Genomic DNA, 18496 nt, shown 5'->3' with positions numbered 1-18496 from the left:
TTCACATGTACATAATGAGAAAATCCTAATTATTTTTGGTCAATGTACTTAAGTGGTTCATTTTTAAATAGGATAAAGTTAAGTTGCTAATTTTTTATTCTACTTAAAATGTATCATGGATTACTTTTCAAAGAATACAGTACATGCATGATGCTTTACATTGTGTCAGCAGCACAGGGAAAAGGAAAATGAAACAGGTTGGATAAATGTGGCTGTCGAATTTTTTTTTTTTGGTATTTACTGTATATAACGAATTGCAGCACACATCACTGACTGGGGCAGTTCCTTGTATTCTTTCGATACACGTAGTTCTTCGCAACAGAATTAGAACGCTTTAACTGGATCATGGTTTAAATTCTGTACTTGTGTTCTAACTTTTTCTGACTTGCAAACACTTAAAACTATTATGTGGATACTTGGTAAGAAACACAATAATGGTGTACAATCCTTCCTAGTGTGTTGCTTCAAAGGGAGAATTCCCAAATGATCTTCATCTTGTAGTTGAGATTTTCCACCGCTAGGTGGCGCACAATCACAGGCAAGTTCCAAAAAACCGACAACAGCAAGGCTGGACCTATTGGTTCATGCTCTGGAGCCACTTCTCCACTCCTACTTGTGACTTGTGTTGATACAGGACACACCTGAGATGAGCTGACAGTTCATCACAAGGTCATTCAGAAACATTTACACTCACATTTGTCCTTATGGCTATTTCAGAATCACCAATTCACTGATTACAAGATTTGGTGGTTGAACATTCAAAAAGGAACCCATGGAGATAAGAGAAGAACGTGCAAACTCTACGCAGAAAAGTCCCAGGTCATCAGGCACATTTGAACCTAGGACCTCCTGGCTGTTGGATCAATAGTCACACTGTTTATCAATAGTGAACAGAAATGACAAAATGCACTAATAAAGATGAAAGATTGTTCTCTAGGTAACATCCTGTCTTAGTCTGATGATCACTCTGTGGAACTTTAAATATGGGGTCAGACAGGTTCGATGGTTTTCTGGTGTAGTTAGCCAATTATTCGCAATGCCAAGTTCCCAAAGGTTTTGATCTGAAAATCTCCTGATCATCATCATCATTACAAACCTGGTAGAACAGCATGATCATTTCTCGATAGAAGCCAAAAGGAAGAGCAACTTTCTCTTCTGAGAGGTTAGCCAATGCTTCAGTTGTGAACTTCTGAAGTCTGGAAAAATTATTCTTTGATTCTTCTTAAAGGAGTCGAAATTCTCTCAAACCAAGGTCAGTTACTTTTGTTTTCTAATCCTCATTTCCACTTCCTGCTCCTCAGTTGGACAGGAAGTCTATGGAAGCACGGACGGAGCAGTTAGACATGACATCAACAGCTGTGACTTTAATCTCAGTGTCTCCAAACTGCATGGTTGCTCTGATCTCTCTCCTCTCCTGGCCTCCACCTCCTGCTCCTCCCACCGCCCCCGGTACCGGTAATGGCTCCGGTAGGTCTAACGTTATTGTCCCGCACTTCCTAACTCCAGGGTCAGAGATATATGTGACATCGTCCGTCAGGCTGCTGTAGATGTTAATGATGATCTTCCTCTGGTCCAGGCGAGCCGGCGTGTAGCTTCGTCTTACGACCTCGCCCAGTGCCACCGACTGATCGACAGAGACAAAGCGGTCCAGGATATCGGTGCACCACTCGCGGCCTTCCTTGATGAGAAGTTTGTCACGAGGGTGGCGTCCCTCCACAAACCGGTTCAAAACGCCAACAGCATAGGTCAGCGGGCATCGACGCACTCTGACCTGTGAGAGAGAGGCAGTTTGAACCTCGATCAAAGAGCCCGTCCAGGACAAATGAAAGTTCACGAGAACCTACCACTGTCGGATCGAGCCCAAAGAGCACCGCACCCTTCAGGATGGTCAGCCCAACATCATGGGGGATAATGATGCGACACGTCCGTCCCAGTGCTCTCTGAACTGCTTTCTGCAGCATGGGAGACTCTGCAAAACCCCCAACAAGGAAGAGGAAACGCACACCGCGCACCTCCGGCTTTGCCATGAGCTCCTCTGTCAGGAGGGAGAAAAAGACGGAGGGCTTTAGAGCACTGTAAATTTAATATAGTTTATGTCCACAAAGTTTTTTTCAAGTATTTAGCACAAACTGGACACTTTGACATTGTCACATTATGGGAATGTGATGTATTGTAAATGTCAGAGAGTACTAACCTGGACCTCAAATACCAAGTGAATGACTTCTACATCATGATTACATCCCGCTTCAAAGCGGCGATATATTGTAATTATCAGTGTTTGTGTGTTCGTCCGTCCATTCGTTAGTCCATCAAATATCTTTGCAACCATTGCAGATGGAAAGATGAAACAAAAAGCACATTACTCGGTGGCAAAGAGGATGAAAATGAGATGATGACCTTGACCTTGAGAAAATTAGGTCAAGGTCAAATTTTAACTTTTGTACACTCAGGAGCCGGATAAGATAGAAAGATGAGGGAGAAGGCCAGTGTGGGTAAGACCATAGATCAAAGCTAGTGGTTTGATCTACCTATGCACCAGCTTTGATCTATGGTCAAAACCTTTGCATAGCTTTGACCTACCCTGAAGCGTTGACCATGACCTACCCTGAAAGTAGGTCAGGGTAAGATGTTGCAGTCTCTGACTGCCTTGGTTCCAGATTTTTTCTGTTGCTGTGTCCGTATTGTTTCCTCTGCATATGCAAATACGCCTTAAACGGTGAAATGCCTTCATGTGTCATTGTCATTTCCAGAGTTGTGTTTTTTTTTGTTCATGTTGTCATGGTGGTGCTGTTCATGTCTGTTTTTCAAAAGTTTGCATTTTCACCGTTGTCATATGAACAGATGCCCAAGAACACAACAAAAGTTGACTTTTTTAGGGTAAAACCACAGCTCAGAATGAATTAATCAAGCTGTTTTGACTGTAATGTCTTGACTTTTATCAGATAGAAACATTCAGATTAGTGGCAGAACCGTCCGCATAAGGGAGAAGATTGATGGTTAACGAAGCCCAAAGTTAGTCACACAACTAATTAAAAATTGAAACAGCAGATGGAGTCACTTTGGCTGTTTTTTTCCTTGTTGCAGCGAAAACTATGAATTGTTTTGTCCCCAGTTTGAACAACATCTCGCTGAAAGTTACAGAAACACAGTTTACCAGCCGAGCTCCAAAATGCTAATAGAGTAGCATTAAGTTGTGTAATCTCCCATAGTAGCTGGTGGGGACCAAAACAAAGTTTAAAGGTATGTGACTATGATATTCATCAGAAACAACCTACAGTGATCAGGTCCAAGTAACCACAACGTTGTGTTTGTATTTTACTTTTTGCTGCTGCTTTGTGTGTGTGTGTGTGTGTGTGTGTGTGTGTGTGTGTTCATACAATTCCTGTAAATCAAGCCACTTTGCTTATTGAAACCCAGCGTTCTGTAAATGTGTATTTTGTGTGTTTCTCACCGATGTGTTTGACAATATTCATGATGGTGGGCTGGAAGAGTTCATTCATGGCTTCCTGTGTAAGTCGCAGCATCCCCTGGGAAGACCACTTCACTATGTTCATACTGACATACCAACACACACACGCATGCACGCACGCACACACACACACACACACACGCACACACAGAAGAGTTTGAGTCTTTACTGTTACAGATTTTTAATTCCATGATTCCTCTCTGAGTCTTACTATGACACCTTTCTCTGACTCACTTGCTTCTCCTCAGGGCGGCCTCCACGCTCTGCCCCCGGTGTCTCTTATAGTAGTCGATGAAGGAGAAGGGCAGGGAGATGTTCAGGGCGTTGGTCCTGCCAGGCGCCACCGTCCGTTTCCGTGCTTCGAACGCGATGGTGAGATCCACCCACGCTGCCGGCCGCTTCGCCTTGAAACTTTGGATGAAGTCCTCTCCAAAGATCTGGCACAGCATGGCTTCGAAGGCCAGGTCTACCCCGACAGCACCGTACGGTCCACCTGGAAGAAGAACCACAGCTTTTGGAAGCTGGAGGGACATTTTCTTTATAACTGCGTTTGAGCATGTGGTGACAAGTTGTACCTGAAGCCTTGTAGAGCTCTTTAAGGGTTCCCTGTGGCTGCTCGATCTGATGGACTGTTAGGTCAACTGTTCCTCCTCCGCAGTCTGCAACAATATACCTGTCGCCTAAAGAACAGGCACACAACACCTATGAATATTTCCATTTTCATAATGTGTGTTATTTTCATGAAACCTCTGTAGACACTTTTCATGAAAAGTTTATGTACAGCAGAGCAAGATAATGCTCCTAAATGTGTAGCAGGAATTTGTGGATATTTGTGTGTTTGTTGTGTGTGTGTGTGTGTGTGTGTGTGTTCCCCCCAAGGCTATTCAACCAGCCGATTCTCAAACATAAACAACTCCAGGCATCTGTGATTGCTGCTCTCCATCTACAAGTGTGTGTTTGTGATACACTCAGCGATAGAAGTCCACACCCTAAACATGAATGCGGACGCGTGAGAAAAAACACCAGCAGCAAAAAAATGAGCTAAAATGAAGACATGAAGGAAATGATGAGAGTTGAGAATGAAAAAAAAAGGATAAGGATGGGTTTCTTCTCCTTTGGTTGATGCCATAGAATCCTATGGGAAGTGGGTGTTTCCTGTATGGAGACGGGAACGGGAGCAGAAAAGGTCAGCAGGGGTGCGTAGCTTCTTGGATTATTTTTTATAACTCCAGACTGAATTTATTTTGAGCTTTGTGAGATTGATCCTTATTCTTGGAAAAAAAAATGATTTTCTTCTGAAAATATTCCATCTTTCCTTTTCAAAAATGAAAGTTCCAGGAATGATTGTTTCATCATTTCTACGAATATTAGGACTCCATACTAAAAGTTAAAGACTCCTACTGGAACCAACTCGAGAAGAAAAGTACTTTAAAGCCGCATTTATGTTTTTCTCATACAATGCATTAAACAAATCAGAGTATATTTTATAGATAACGACTGAAAATGGAACCCAAGCTGCGCTGAAAAGGAAAAGAGTGAATGCAGGAAGGATAAAGGTCAAAATGCGACACTAGGTAGAAGGTATGGTATATTTGCTTCTACTTAGGTTAAAGGTCAAAGTCATCAATATGTCCGACATGTCTGTCTGGCTCTGTCTCACACACATTCTCCCAGTCTTACCAGTCTGCAGCTCCGACCACAGCTCTCCAGTTCCGCTCTCCACTAGGAAGGTCCTGCTGTGTCTGGATCGCCTCAGCTGCTCCCTGGCTGCAACCAGCACACAAAAATAAACACACGAGCACACGAAAGGTTCAGCACTGTCAGCTTTGTTGTTTAAGATATTTGTATATGAACTATGTTGCCCACAGAAGTCAGCAAATCAGTCTGATTAAGTCCCAGTATGGATCTACTACCTGATTTTGTTTGAGCTGACTGGTCAGCTGAGAAAATAATAAGTCAAGGCTTTGGTATAATATAGTAAAGTAGAAAACTAGTTATCATAACCAGCAAGCTTAATTTTTTATTTAATTTTTAAAAAATTTCTTTCTTCTTGTCTCTATTTATTGCCAGACTATTTTCAAATCTTCTTCGTTAATTTATTTTTGTAGAGCAACATTTTCCTTTAAACACTAACATCAATATTTAATGAAAAGTGTCATCCGTTTAAGAAAAACAATCAAACATAGACTTACTCACTATCCATCATAGGGGGTAATGAGAAAAAGCTACAGCTCCTTGGATCATGAAAGAGAGTTAGCTTTGCCTGGCCTGAAGACTGGGAGGAGGGCGAACCCCGATTTATATCACCTCTGTTCAAAATAAATACCAAGTTCACCCCTGGCTTTTAAATAAAATTATTCAACATCAGATTTTCAGGACCCTCAGATAAACTTAAAAATGTCTCTTTAAGCCTCATTACAAAGAACTGATCCCACACGAAAACACATTATGGTTTAATTATTGTTGAAAGAAATGTTCCAGTTTTGTCTCTCTGCCAGGGGTTGAGGGGGAATTGCTTCTAAAGTGTGTCGGTGAATGTTTCAAAGGTCATAGGTTTAACAACCTGAATTCTTTGTTTGATTTTGGTTAATGGGGTTTTCAACAGAGAAGCCAAACCAGGAAAAAAAAGTTTGTCAGGTTATTAAATTTTATTATGTCATCTGGTGCATGAAATTTTCTTCTGTGTTTTAAGTTGATTGTGTTTCTTTATAGTTTCTTTATTAGCCAAACTTACAGTGAATTCTGTGAGAGAACCTGAAGGAACCCATGCAGAGAAATGGCAAGAAGAGGTCTAAAAAAATTTTCAGTGATGGGATTTGAACCCAGGTCATGCGGTGAGGTCACAGTGCAAATCACATCTTGATAACAGTGTATACTGTGTATACACAATGAATAAATAAACCACTTCTCCAGGACAGAGTGTCAGGACAGTCTGTGGAAATTAAACTGCACCTAAATATTTCTAATCATTTTCAACTGAGTGAAATTAACTGGTTTTAACTAAGGTGGTTCACTCTAAGGGGAATTCAAAAAGACAAGTATGAGTTACTTACACATCAAAACCAAATTTAAATATTCACAAAAGAAAGAAAGAAAAAGACAGAAGAAAGAAAAAAAGACAGATTTTTGATTTTTAAAAGCACATTTTTAATAAAATCAGATTTACATACTAAACACACTCACACAAACATAAAAAGGATTTGCACATAGCGTAATAAATTATAAATAATAATAATAAGAGAGAATTTGAAACAAACTAATCAAATATACATAAACTAAGCCGACCAACAACCAAACACAAGCTTGCAGAACACACCATCATCCACACACCACAAGTTCTTCAAACTTTCCACATCATTCCCTGATCTGTCATAACTATAGTTAGTTATTCTAGTTTGAATTGTTCCAACAGTCTGATGGGATGTGTTTTTCTACTCAAGTGTAAAGAAAGAAAGAAAGAAAGAAAATAATAAAGGAAAAAAAAATTTGACGACAGAATTATTTAGTGACATTATTTTTTCCAGGGTTTATAGTTGTTGGATGATGCGGGATGTGATATATCTGCACATGTGTTCATGTGTTTTACTATAGTGTCGATGAATGAAATGAAAGTCTGGAAGCCATTTAGGACTTTTGAAACAGCAGAAAAGAGTGTGTGTGTGTGTGTGTGTGTGTGTGTGTGTGTGTGTGTGTGTGTGTGTGTGTGTGTGTGTGTGTGTGTGTGTGCATGTGCGCGTGTGTGTTATGTGTGTCTACAGAGTTCTTGAAATACATACGACCTGACAAAAAAAAAGCAGAAAGTAATCCAGTGGTGGGGAGACGAGGGAGGAAGAGTGACAGCCCATAAGGGGGTGAGATCATAGTCTCCCTCCACCTTGTTCCAATTAAAGTGGACCCCGGGTTTAGTGTGTGTTTGAATGTGTATGAACGTTCTTTGTCTGTGTGTGTGTCACTCACTGGATGTGTATAAGCGGGCTTGTGAAGGGGATTTTGGACGGCATGTTCACTGAATTATGCATCAGTCTCCTTTTACCAAAGCCTGGAATCACTCTTTGTTCCTTCGCTTGGCCACATTTTTCTGTAGCTGTTTGCGAAGAAAATAGTTTTCAATGGAGCCTTAATGTGGAGTAGATATATTTATATTTTAGGAAAACTTATACACTGATAAAAACTTTTTGAACTTGTAGTTAAACACTTGTTTTTTTTTCCCATGGGGACTGGAATTACCAAAGTCTCAACTAGATGTGACTAACGTATTCTTTAAATGAAACCCAAATGATGGAAATAACCTCTGAATTTTATGAATAACAAACTGAAAATCACTCCAATGCTCCCACAAAATGCTAATAAAGTTATTTCTAATCATAAAAGCGTCAGTTTTGGCGTATGTGTGAAATATTGGCAGCAAGCTTTAATTTTGTGTTGTTTGAAACTCAATTTCTGCTGTTATTTTTCAGAACAACTGCAACTGCTTTGTAAAAGTTTCCTACTCTATTATTCACATTTGCAATAATGGAATTATATACAAGTTATTTTCATCACTTCTTGTATTTTTTTAGATGGGTTACAACCATTGGCCCCAACAACTGTTACACCCCAGGAAGTCCTGGAAGGATTTTTTTCAAATATTGGCCATTTGGAATTGGATTAGATTTTATTTAGCCAAAGGTCAATGTCACCAAAAGCGCTCCCGTACCCCATTATCAGGAACCTCTGAGAAACATCTGGAGACAATTTAAATATATCCGGCTCAAACGTCTCTTTGCACTCAAGGATGAAAGTGTGTAAAAGGTGTACGGAGATGTCTCATTGGCAATACTGTCATAGCATCAAACCTAAGGACACTGTTGTCTACCCCAAAGACAAGAGTTACCTCTAGATGTTCACACTGGGGCCACGTGGAGCCATGAATGAATGAATGTTGATACATGTATCCTACACATGGAGCCATGAATGAATGAATGTTGATACATGTACCCTATATTAGGTTTCATCCACCACCACCTGAAGCTGTTGGAACTCATATTCATGACTGTGGTGTGGTTGAGTTTATCTGCATGCCTCAACTTGGAGACTGTCCTCTTCAAATGTTAAATACATCTATGGGCTCAACATGATCAACACGGATGTCACGGCTGCAACTGATGAATGCATTAGTGATGCTGGTTAACTTTAAAAACAAACAATAGATGATTCAATGAAAGTAGGTTCCCCCCCCCCCCACATAGAATCAACTGAACCAAAGCTGACCTTATAATATAAAATATTGAGTGAGTCCTGGTGAACATCTGCTGGAGTTCACCAGAGAGATCACAGACTATCAAGAAGGTACTGACTTGTGACTGGTGTCAGTGCAGGTGTGTGAAGGCCAGAGGAACACGTACCAGTTCTCATTTAAACAACGTAATCAATACTAAGTGCTGCCTGTTGGGTTTATTTAGCTGATCTATTGATCACAGGCTGTCAAACCTTTCAGCCACCATTGTTCCATTTTCTAGCACGTTAATGCTTCATTGTGTCCGCTACAGAATTCCCTTTCATTTATCCAAGTCACATATTTTAATGTCACCTTTGTGTTAAAATCATTGGTGATTCTGAGAGTAAAAAAGCAGCTTCAAGGTGTTCAAATAAGAGGAAGTACTTCTAAATATATTAGAACCACACATGCTCCCTTTTTTCCTTCACTACCTTGTCTGAAGCTGGAGTCGAAGGGCCGGCTCCCGTCCATATCCAGTCCGTTGGTGAATGGCTGCAGGCTCAGATCAATCACCTGGTGGAGGCGTAGCTTACGGCAGTAGATGGACGCAGCTTCCGGTTCCAAAGCAATTAGGAGCTGCTTAGGACAGTCAGGGGACACAAGTTCAGCCTGGTGGGGTGAAGAGAAGAACAGACAAGATTACCATAGATGATGTTGAAATTATTGTGACTGAAATTTACACGAAAAAATATTCTGAAAAAAGAATAAAATCTTTTTCTGTTTAGTTGTGTTCTTGTGTGTAGACCGTCTAATTATAATGAAAAGAGTATATTAGCATTATTGGTGATGTCTGGGGAATGAAGTTGTGTGGCTAGATTGATGTGTATAAGTGTGTGTGCAGGGCGGGGGTCTGGAGTCCTCTTCCTGTGTTTGTACGCCGGCCTCCCTCATTGTTCACTTCTGATGACATCATTACCAGCAGGAAGCATACATACACACCCCGACAGGCCTTTCACCGGAGGTTGCTGTAGGCTGCATGTAACTTTAAGTGCATGTGAAAATAAGTATTGGACCATTTATGTATATATACTGTATAGGTGACTGAAGGGCAGATGAGAGATAAAAGTGTGTGTGTATAACACAGTATAATATAATATACAGTAATTGAGAACTCCAATCACAAAGACGAGGAGGAAAGTATGACATCAAAGCAAAAAGGTCTTACAGTTTGTCCCATGAATTGTTGCGTATGAAATACAAACAACACACAGGCACACACACACACACACACACACACACACACACACACACACACACACACACACACACACACACACACACACACACACACACACACACACACACACACACACACATACTGCCTTTTTGCAGATTTATGTTAATCAAATAGATTGTGGATGAGTTAAATTGACATCTGTTCATGTTGTTTAGGTGAACTCTTCACCTGCAGTGAAGCTTCATATGTGCGCGTGTCCTACCAGGTATGCAGCCTCTCTCATGAACTGTTTGGCAGGTTGTCTCCACACAGCAGGAACAGTGATAACCCATCTGATCTCCTCTCCCTCCAACACGGACGACGACTGGTCCTTCACCTCCTACAACAGGTTTAGTGGTAAAATACACAAGACAGTACCTGAGGCTTTGTCAAGAAAACATTGCAGATCATTTAATAAAAATATTTTTATGCATTCAAGAACTGGAAAAGGAAATGTGTAGGTTCTCAGTTATCCAGGTCATGGTTATCCAAAGCTGTTTAAATAAATACACTAGACTTTAAGAAAGTTTCTTGAAGACGTTTCGCCTCTCATTCAAGAGACTTCTTCAGTTCTGAAGGTGGCTGAATTTACAATCATGTCCTTTCACAAAGATTGTCTCAGCAGATTAGCCCAGGTGATGTGTCTCTTCTTCAGAACTGAAGAAGTCTCTTGGATGAGAGGTGAAACGTTCTCAAGAAACTTTCTTAAAGTCCAGTGGATTGATTTAAAGAGCTTTGGATGGAAAAGAAAGAACATTAAAAAACACATGTCAAACACAGTTTGAGGTTACCTTTAGAGCATGTTCCCTGAAGAAACGTAAAGCATGAGCAAACACCTCTATGGCCCTGACCCGCCGACCGTTGACGGCCTCTAGCTCTGTTTCCATGGTGAGGTCCTGCAGCGAATACAGCAACAAATGAAGACACATTGCTACTGGGGTGGCATTAGGGTGATTACTTTACTCCCAAGAAAAAACAAACAAACAAACAAACAAACAACAATCTCTTGCTATCTCCTACACTTGTGCTGTGGATCTTCATCTTGAATTTATCAAAGTATAGCCAGTGCCGGGCCTCCTCAGGGTCCAGGTCATGATAGAAGTCTCGCGCTGCAAACCCAAAACTATGGAATCGCAAATCAGGTGTCAGCAGCAGACAAGTCGGGCTCTTTTGATTGGCCACCCCAGGGTCGCCGCCCTCCCAGCGCCTACATGGATTAAAGGAGGACAATTGAATAGATAGAAAATAATAGAAGAAATTTGAAGATGATAAAGTCTTACTTCATCATGTGTATAGCGTCTGAGTCCTGTGTAAAGCTGAAGGCGTAGCCGCTGGAGGTAGTCCCAAAGTCGATGGCGACAACCACCAAGAATGGACAAGCCATTCTGGGTCTGACATCAACCTTCTGAGGAAGAGGTCCAGAAGAGAAGAGAAGTGTGATTTAGTGAGCCAATAAAATGTTATTTCAAACTTGATGCAGTAGCTCAGTCTACAGTGTGTGTGTGTGTGTGTGTGTGTGTGTGTGTGTGTGTGTGTGTGTGTGTGTGTGTGTGTGTGTGTGTGCGTGTGCGTGTGTGTGTGTGTTTGCACTAGGGCCTGTAAATTTTATTAATCTTTCTATTTGATGTTGTAGTATTTTCTATGCGCTGGTGCTTTCTGTGTGCTTTTTCTGTGTTTGCGTACGTACTGTGCTGTGTGCGATGGAAAAATTAATTTCCCTGATGGAACCTCCTTAAGGGATAAATAAAGTTGTACTCTTCTCTCTCTACTCTACTCTAAACATGTGTAAAAATAGATTAATAAAGAATGGAGAAAATTATTTTCCTAATGTGATAATAAAGTATGTCTTCCTCTTCTCTTTCTTACCTTTAGCCTCATCTGTTTGGTGCTGGTGAGCCAACATTAGAATCATACTCAGAAGGTGAATAAACTAATTTGGACTGAATGGAAAGAAGGTATGGGAGTTCTTAAACTTCAGAAATAATAACATTGTAGAATTTTTAGGTTGGTACTGAATCCAAAATATATTTCTCATTACCATGGACTGAAGTCTTACTTTGGGTGTTGGTTTTAAATCTCAAACTGACTTTGAGCGGTAAAGTTTTGTTATAAACCTCTAATGACAGGGAGAAGTGGATGTTGGTTTTCCTGCTCGTGCATGACGACTCTATGCAAAGAAAATAAGCAGAAATAGTTAAGGTTGTGTAGGAATGTCTGCGGTAAATGAGTGTGTGCTTACTGGGGAGGGTGAGGGGGTGAGGGGGGTGATGCTGCACTCAGTTTTGGCTGCTTCAGGGGCTGATGGCTTATCATCTGGAATTAAAGGGAGAAGATAAAGTGTTATAAAGTTATGCATTGGCAGCTGACAGTTGAAGTGCTATTATCACCATGTTTTAGCACTGGGAAAGTGCCACACATACTTTGCTGGTCCGTAAGTAGAATATCCAACAAAATCTGTACATTTGATCTGATCTGCAGCGAATGTAATACTCTGCTTACAAGGCAAGAGCAACCATTAACTGCTAACAATAAAATAGATATGAGCATGCAGAAAAAAATCGCAGTGCAAACTACTTGACTTAAAACTCATGAAATGCAAAAGTAGTTTAAATGAACTGGAATGACTGGAATGCCAGTGGAATCTGATGTAAGTAATGTTTGGAAGTGGGAGTGGAAGACGGAAAGGTCAACGCGTACACACCCCAAAAGATAAAGAGGCAGATGTGAGTCATTTCCAACAAGTTGCCAATGAGTTGTAAACTATGAGTGTGCTTCACCTGCTGTCTGAAGGCTGCTGGGATCAGGCTGCACCTCGTCAGCCATCTTTACAGGAGCCAGGGTCTGCAGAGAAACACAATCACACCAATACGATGCATGTGGAACAAGGAACGACACTATTTGCATCATATTTCCATTTAAATAACAGAACAGGGACACACTAATATTCACCGCCTAAAGAAGGAAATGTGAAGAAGACACTACCAAACCGTCTTTCTTATGCATCACGTGACTGAATGTCGAGCTTCCTGCCTCCACAAAACCATTTCCAAAAAGTTGGTACATTTTCAAAAATCTCAGTAAAACCAGTATTAAATGACTTGCTAAGCCATTTCAAGACTTTTAGGGGTTAAAAAAAAACATTAACGAAGAATTTAATATGTCAAACATATTCCCAAAAATATGGGATGGGTTTCACCATTGTGTTAAATCATTAGTCAGCAGTTGGGAACAGAGGACATAAATTTTTAAAGGTTGGGAAGTGGAACTCATTTTTGACTGGTGTACAATGGTTCCAGGTCTCTGTTGTCTTAAATGTGTGTGACACATTTTAATGTTGGACAAGTCTGAGCTGCAAACAGACTATTTTATTAAACTTCCATACTGTTTAAAGCTGGCAGAATAAGGCTTTATTGAATTTTTGGACTAAACACAGACAAAAACAACATCTGGATGGCAGCATGTGTCGCTCCAAAAGCTGTCAAGATTTTTTTTACTTACACACATAAAAAAAGTAATTGACAAAAGTGTGAATCATGCAGTAGTAATGTTGGGTTCTCTCCGTTACCATCCTCTTTTGAGGATACTATGGGGGGGTGGGTGGTGAATCCTCAAATTCCACAAAGTTGTGTGTTGACAAATTATGTTCTCAAACGGTTTGATTTTGAATAATAACCTTTTGGGGATGTCTCCTTTACCTTCAATCACCTGCTAGTAATGATCTGAATGTATTCTTATTTCTCTTACTTACTCATTATCTATAGAACGATACAGTCGAACGTTTATTCCAGAACTTTATTCCAGAACTTCCAGTCTTGTCTTAACATTTAAAAAAAAAAAGTGTCACTGGCATAAAATCAGACTAACCATATATTTATAAACTCAATGAGGTCGAGGTGGACATCATTGCACATTTCTAATACTAAAAGGGACTAGGATATTATCATTATTTGATCTACTTTATGCCACTATTTGATTGGGGAAGCAATACGCCGTCTGTTTCTTTCTCAGAATGTTCATCAGACTTTCATTTCATTCACATATTACTAATGTTTCTACGTTCATCCTGTGTCCTATTGCACAAGAATGGACTTGGTGTGCTTTGATTTCATTGGTTTTTACATGATGATGTGATTGTAATGCAGTGCTGGCACTCATTGAATCAAACTGGGAGCCAAGAGCAAACTAAATAGATGAGCTCAATGAAACAAAGATGTGTTTGTTTAAAACTAGTTCTGAGAATGTGTGTGCGGTACTGAGAAAGACCTAAAGAGACCATAAGTTTCTCCGACATTCTTCCGTTTTGTGCATGCATGCAACATCTGAGTGTGTTTATTCAAGTTTGGGCCTGAAACCTTTGAATCTAATTTATTTGTGTGTGTTTGGCTATCCCTGCCAGTGTCTTTCCTTTCCATGTGATGATAAAAATCAGAAAGGATGAAACACCACATCTTTCCCTATGCTTCATCTCTCTGGCGCGTACATTTTATGTCCTTGTTTCTGCGATCTGTCTCTCATCTCTTCAAGGGTATTGTGCAGTGGAACATTTGCACCCCTTCGGCCCCCTCTGTCTTTTTTTCCCCTCTCTATGTAAGATGCTTACATCAAGCAGAGGATCAGCAGAACAAGCAACATTAACCCCCCTGAACTTTTTCATGATCCAACATACATTAATATACAGTACCATTAACAACAGTGCTAACACTTTATGGAAAGAAAATGCATAAACAATATATAAAGAATATTTTAGGTGCAACTTTAAAGAGGCTGCAGACACTAAATGTTTGATGTTACATTTAACAAATGCTCATAAACAGTTAATAAAATGTGTATTTAATCTTAAAAACCACAAGTTACTCAACGTGTTTTATCTTCTCTTACCACTTTGTACGCAGCTGCAACTGTATATCCTTGTCCTTCTTTGCCTCGGCAAAAATATTAGCAATGTCTGAAATTTGGCACTCCAAAGTTTGCAATTGTATCCAGGGAAAGAGATGGAGAGAGGAGAAGAACAAGAGGAAACTGACTGGATACAAATCCAGAAATCTCTTGTTTAATACCTTCCAGCTGACATGCAGACGGGTTTCCCCAACTCTGGATTCCTACCACTGAGGAAAGTTCTCAATCAGATTTAATGGATGGAAAAAGATTTGCTGTTGTGTCTTCTTTAAAAAAAATCTCTACTTCTTCTGATATGTGTTTCTTTTCCTCTCCTCCGCTCTGCAGAGGAATGCCAGAGGAAAGCAGTGACACACTCACAACTCAGCTGCAGTAGTGGGTGGGCTCTGACAGCATGCAGCAGGGGGAATGCTGGGGGATTTACCTCGCAGGGCAAGGGCTGTGTGTGTGTGTGTGTGTGTGTGTGTGTGTGTGTGTGTGTGTGTGTGTGTGTGTGTGTGTGTGTGTGTGTGTGTGTGTGTGTGTGTGTGTGTGTGTGTGTGTGTGTGTGTGTGTGTGTGTGTGTGTGTGTTGGAGACTATGGGTGGAGTATTCCTAACCAGGCGGTGTATCCTACATACATTATCATGCTCTCTCATTTCCCTCCCAGTCTTCCATATATATCCTTCCTCCAGTTAATTATTTCTTCCTGACTTCCTTTTATAATATTGATCTCACGTCATTTCTTTTCCACAAATGTTGGTTTCTTCTTGTATTTTCTATTTTATGTCAACATTATAACTTTGCAAAAAATATCTACAGTGAGACACAGAGAAAAGGAAAACTAATGATTTGTGCTAAATAAATCATTAGTGCAGTGCAGTTGAAAGAATTAGTTCAATGTTTTCTTGATAACTTTCTCATTTGGATATGAAGACATAATTTCTGATTCTGATAACCAGCAGCTACTTAGCTTAGCTTGGCCTAAAGACTGTGCGGCTACAAAATCTGACGACAGGACTACAACAACAATAAAACAAATTTAAAAAGTAAAAGAATAAAAATAATATTGTAATTAAAACTCTCCCATGCAAGAAGAAAAATGCCAGCTTCACCCTGAACCCGTTTAGCTGTCTTGTGGTGTGACATGTCAAATCTGAAGATCTTCGGTGATGTGATGGAAGATCAGCAGGGCTGGAGAAGAGTTTCAGGAAGGCCTTGCTATGTTTCCAACTGGACATTTTAAACTACACTCTCAGTATATTGCATAGTCAGGGTGGAGGTGCTCGACTGGCCTACCTGCAGTCCCAGTTTGTCAACCACTGAAAATGTTTGGCACGTATTGAAATGAAAAAAACACAACAAAGGAGACCTTGAAATCCTGAGTAGCTGAAATGTACATTCTAAGTCAGGGGTGGGTAATTAATTTTTATAAGAGCTCACATTAGAAACCTGAATTATGCCAGAGGGCAACACCAACTGTAACTTAAACTTAATTCTGCTTAACTTCCTTCTTGTTCAAAATGCACTAAATGGAATATTTGGACTAGCTTGTACAGATAATTGAAACAATAAAACACTCTATAAATATTTATATTAGGCTATTTGAAATTGTGTTGTTTAATTTTAATTTCTTTCTAATTTGTGTAATTTGTGTGTACGTGATTTACAATAGGCCTCACACGGGCTGGACAGGTTTGTACAAAGGGCTGGATGTGGCCCGCGGGCCGCAGGTTGCCCTGGTGTGTTCTAGGGGAATGGGAAAAGACTCCACTTATAAAATTACAATAATTAAGCATTTACGGAGTATTGTTAAGAGATGAGGAGATGAAACGCAGTTATGGACATCACTCCGTCATAAAAGTTTCAAACCAAAGTTTCAAACACATTTCTAAAACATTTTTTTTTTCTGTGTTGATATTTGAAATGTTGTTATTATGCTGTTTTTTAAAGTAAATCTGGGGTTTCAGTGATTTACAAATCATTGCATACTATTTGTATTTACATTTTACACCCAGTTTTTCTACAAAATAGGTTTGTGGAGCCACTTCTTCGTCTCCTGTCCAACATACTTTCTTGTACCCTCTGTGTGTAGATTTTTATGCCTGGATGTTGAAGTACACATCTTTCCTGCAGGGATCTGATTTCTCCCCAGCTGTGATTGAAAGCATACATTAACCCCCAGTCCCTTCAAAACACACACACACACACACACGCACACACACACGCACACAAACACACTTATACACACATACACCCCGGGACCAGCAGGCCCCACTCCCAATGCAAGAGGAAGTGAGACCTCTTGAATGTGAAAGAAAAGGCCTCTGGTATACACACACACACACGCACGCACGCACGCACGCACACACACACACACACACACACACACACACACACACACACACACACACACACTCCATCTCCATGTCAGATTTCAAATTAGGGTGAATGTGTGTGTGTGTGTGTGTGTGTGTGTGTGTGTGTGTGTGTGTGTGTGTGTGTGTGTGTGTGTGTGTGTGTGTGTGTGTGTGTGTGTGTGTGTGTGTATCTGGAAACTATTACCTGCCATCTCTTCTGTTGCTAGAGAGGCCCACGTTGCTCAGAAAGGACCCATTTCTTTTTGTTTCTTCTGTTTTGTCTCAGCTTTGTAAAGAATTCTTCTCTGTGCAAATGTTATATTTCATTCCTTTCTCATATCATTTTGCTCCACTTATTATTCAGCTGGCTAACATTACCAGTTTGGTGACACTATTTCAACAGTTTTCATACAGAATCTTGACTTTCCTTATGTTTGGGTAATTTCTCTACATTTTATGTGCTTATATCCATCATTCTTCCATCATTCCATCATTCTATCATTTCAGGAAAATCCCATTAGAAATGAGATCCTAAATGGAGGTTTAGGTGTGGACTCACCCTCTCCTTGGAGGTGCAGACGCAGGAAGTCCAGCACAGGAAGTGATGGGTCAGGTGACAGGAAGGAACTCATATGCGGCATTCCTCTCAAGAATTCCACATTATCTCTGGGACACTGTAAGTCCTCGAGAGACGGAAGCACACCCAAAACACCACGCATGCAAGCATGCATACAAACACACACAAATATTTTCCCCTCCAGTTCTGTGAACTAGACGCTAACACCAACCACCGAGTGAGGTGTGACCCCAGATAGCATCATCCCTACTCTAGCGAACCAATCCAGTCCAAATTCTAGTAATCTCTTTGTTCTCGTGGACGTTACTTATATCTTTTAGTAATCATGCAGAGTGCAATATACTGTACTTTTAATTCTTTCTTATACACTATTCTCATCTATTTCTCCCCCTTTCATCTCTTGTGTAGTAAATATGAAGCTTTAGATAGTGGCTAGCTAGCTAGCTTCATGTTCATGCATCTTATCTTAAATAAAATATTCAAATATAATTATAATATATAATTAAGAATGAACAACGTTTTAATCATCAAACTAATATAGATATATAGCAATATAAAATACTGTGTGCAATCACTACAGCTTTACGTGTGTTTTGAAGTCGCTTCTCTTACATTCTTTTTTTTCTTTTTTTTTTAGATGTTTACAATTCCTTCACAGCTGCTGATGAAAAAAAAAAACACACCCCAAAATGATGTTTTAAAAAGGTCCGAATCAGGGAAGTCAGCCTCAAACTTGATTTGT

At 40.1% G+C, this 18496-nt stretch overlaps 1 protein-coding gene across 1 annotated transcript; it reads right to left on the bottom strand.

Moving 5' to 3' along the window:
- Position 1: 1 nt before the first annotated feature.
- Positions 2 to 15149, bottom strand: hspa12b (heat shock protein 12B). The gene is made up of 14 exons (XM_068308114.1): positions 14821 to 15149; positions 12720 to 12783; positions 12182 to 12255; positions 11223 to 11347; positions 10963 to 11149; positions 10734 to 10838; positions 10166 to 10282; positions 9158 to 9335; positions 5150 to 5236; positions 4045 to 4149; positions 3704 to 3962; positions 3452 to 3555; positions 1845 to 2035; positions 2 to 1771 (listed from the first exon to the last, which is right to left on the bottom strand). Exons 2-14 carry the CDS (start codon positions 12763 to 12765, stop codon positions 1298 to 1300), a joined length of 2052 nt encoding a protein of 683 aa, XP_068164215.1. The 5' UTR covers positions 12766 to 12783; positions 14821 to 15149; the 3' UTR covers positions 2 to 1297.
- Between the last annotated feature and the right edge of the window lie 3347 nt (positions 15150 to 18496).

Source organism: Antennarius striatus, chromosome 23 (assembly GCF_040054535.1).
Source record: "Antennarius striatus isolate MH-2024 chromosome 23, ASM4005453v1, whole genome shotgun sequence".
Classification (NCBI taxonomy): domain Eukaryota; kingdom Metazoa; phylum Chordata; class Actinopteri; order Lophiiformes; family Antennariidae; genus Antennarius; species Antennarius striatus.
Note: the sequence above shows the minus strand (reverse complement) of the source record. Positions and strands in the feature narration are given on the sequence as shown.

What these genes read in the sequence shown, in the direction of transcription:
- hspa12b (XM_068308114.1), bottom strand. Translation starts at nt 12,765, where the DNA reads ATGGCTGACGAGGTGCAGCCTGATCCCAGCAGCCTTCAGACAGCAG. An exon ending in TCACCCCCTCACCCTCCCCA is followed by an intron (nt 11,348 to 12,181) that starts GTAAGCACACAC and finishes CCTCTTCCTCAG; the next exon opens with AAGGTTGATGTCAGACCCAG. An exon ending in AGAGCTCTACAAGGCTTCAG is followed by an intron (nt 3,963 to 4,044) that starts GTACAACTTGTC and finishes TTCTTCTTCCAG; the next exon opens with GTGGACCGTACGGTGCTGTC.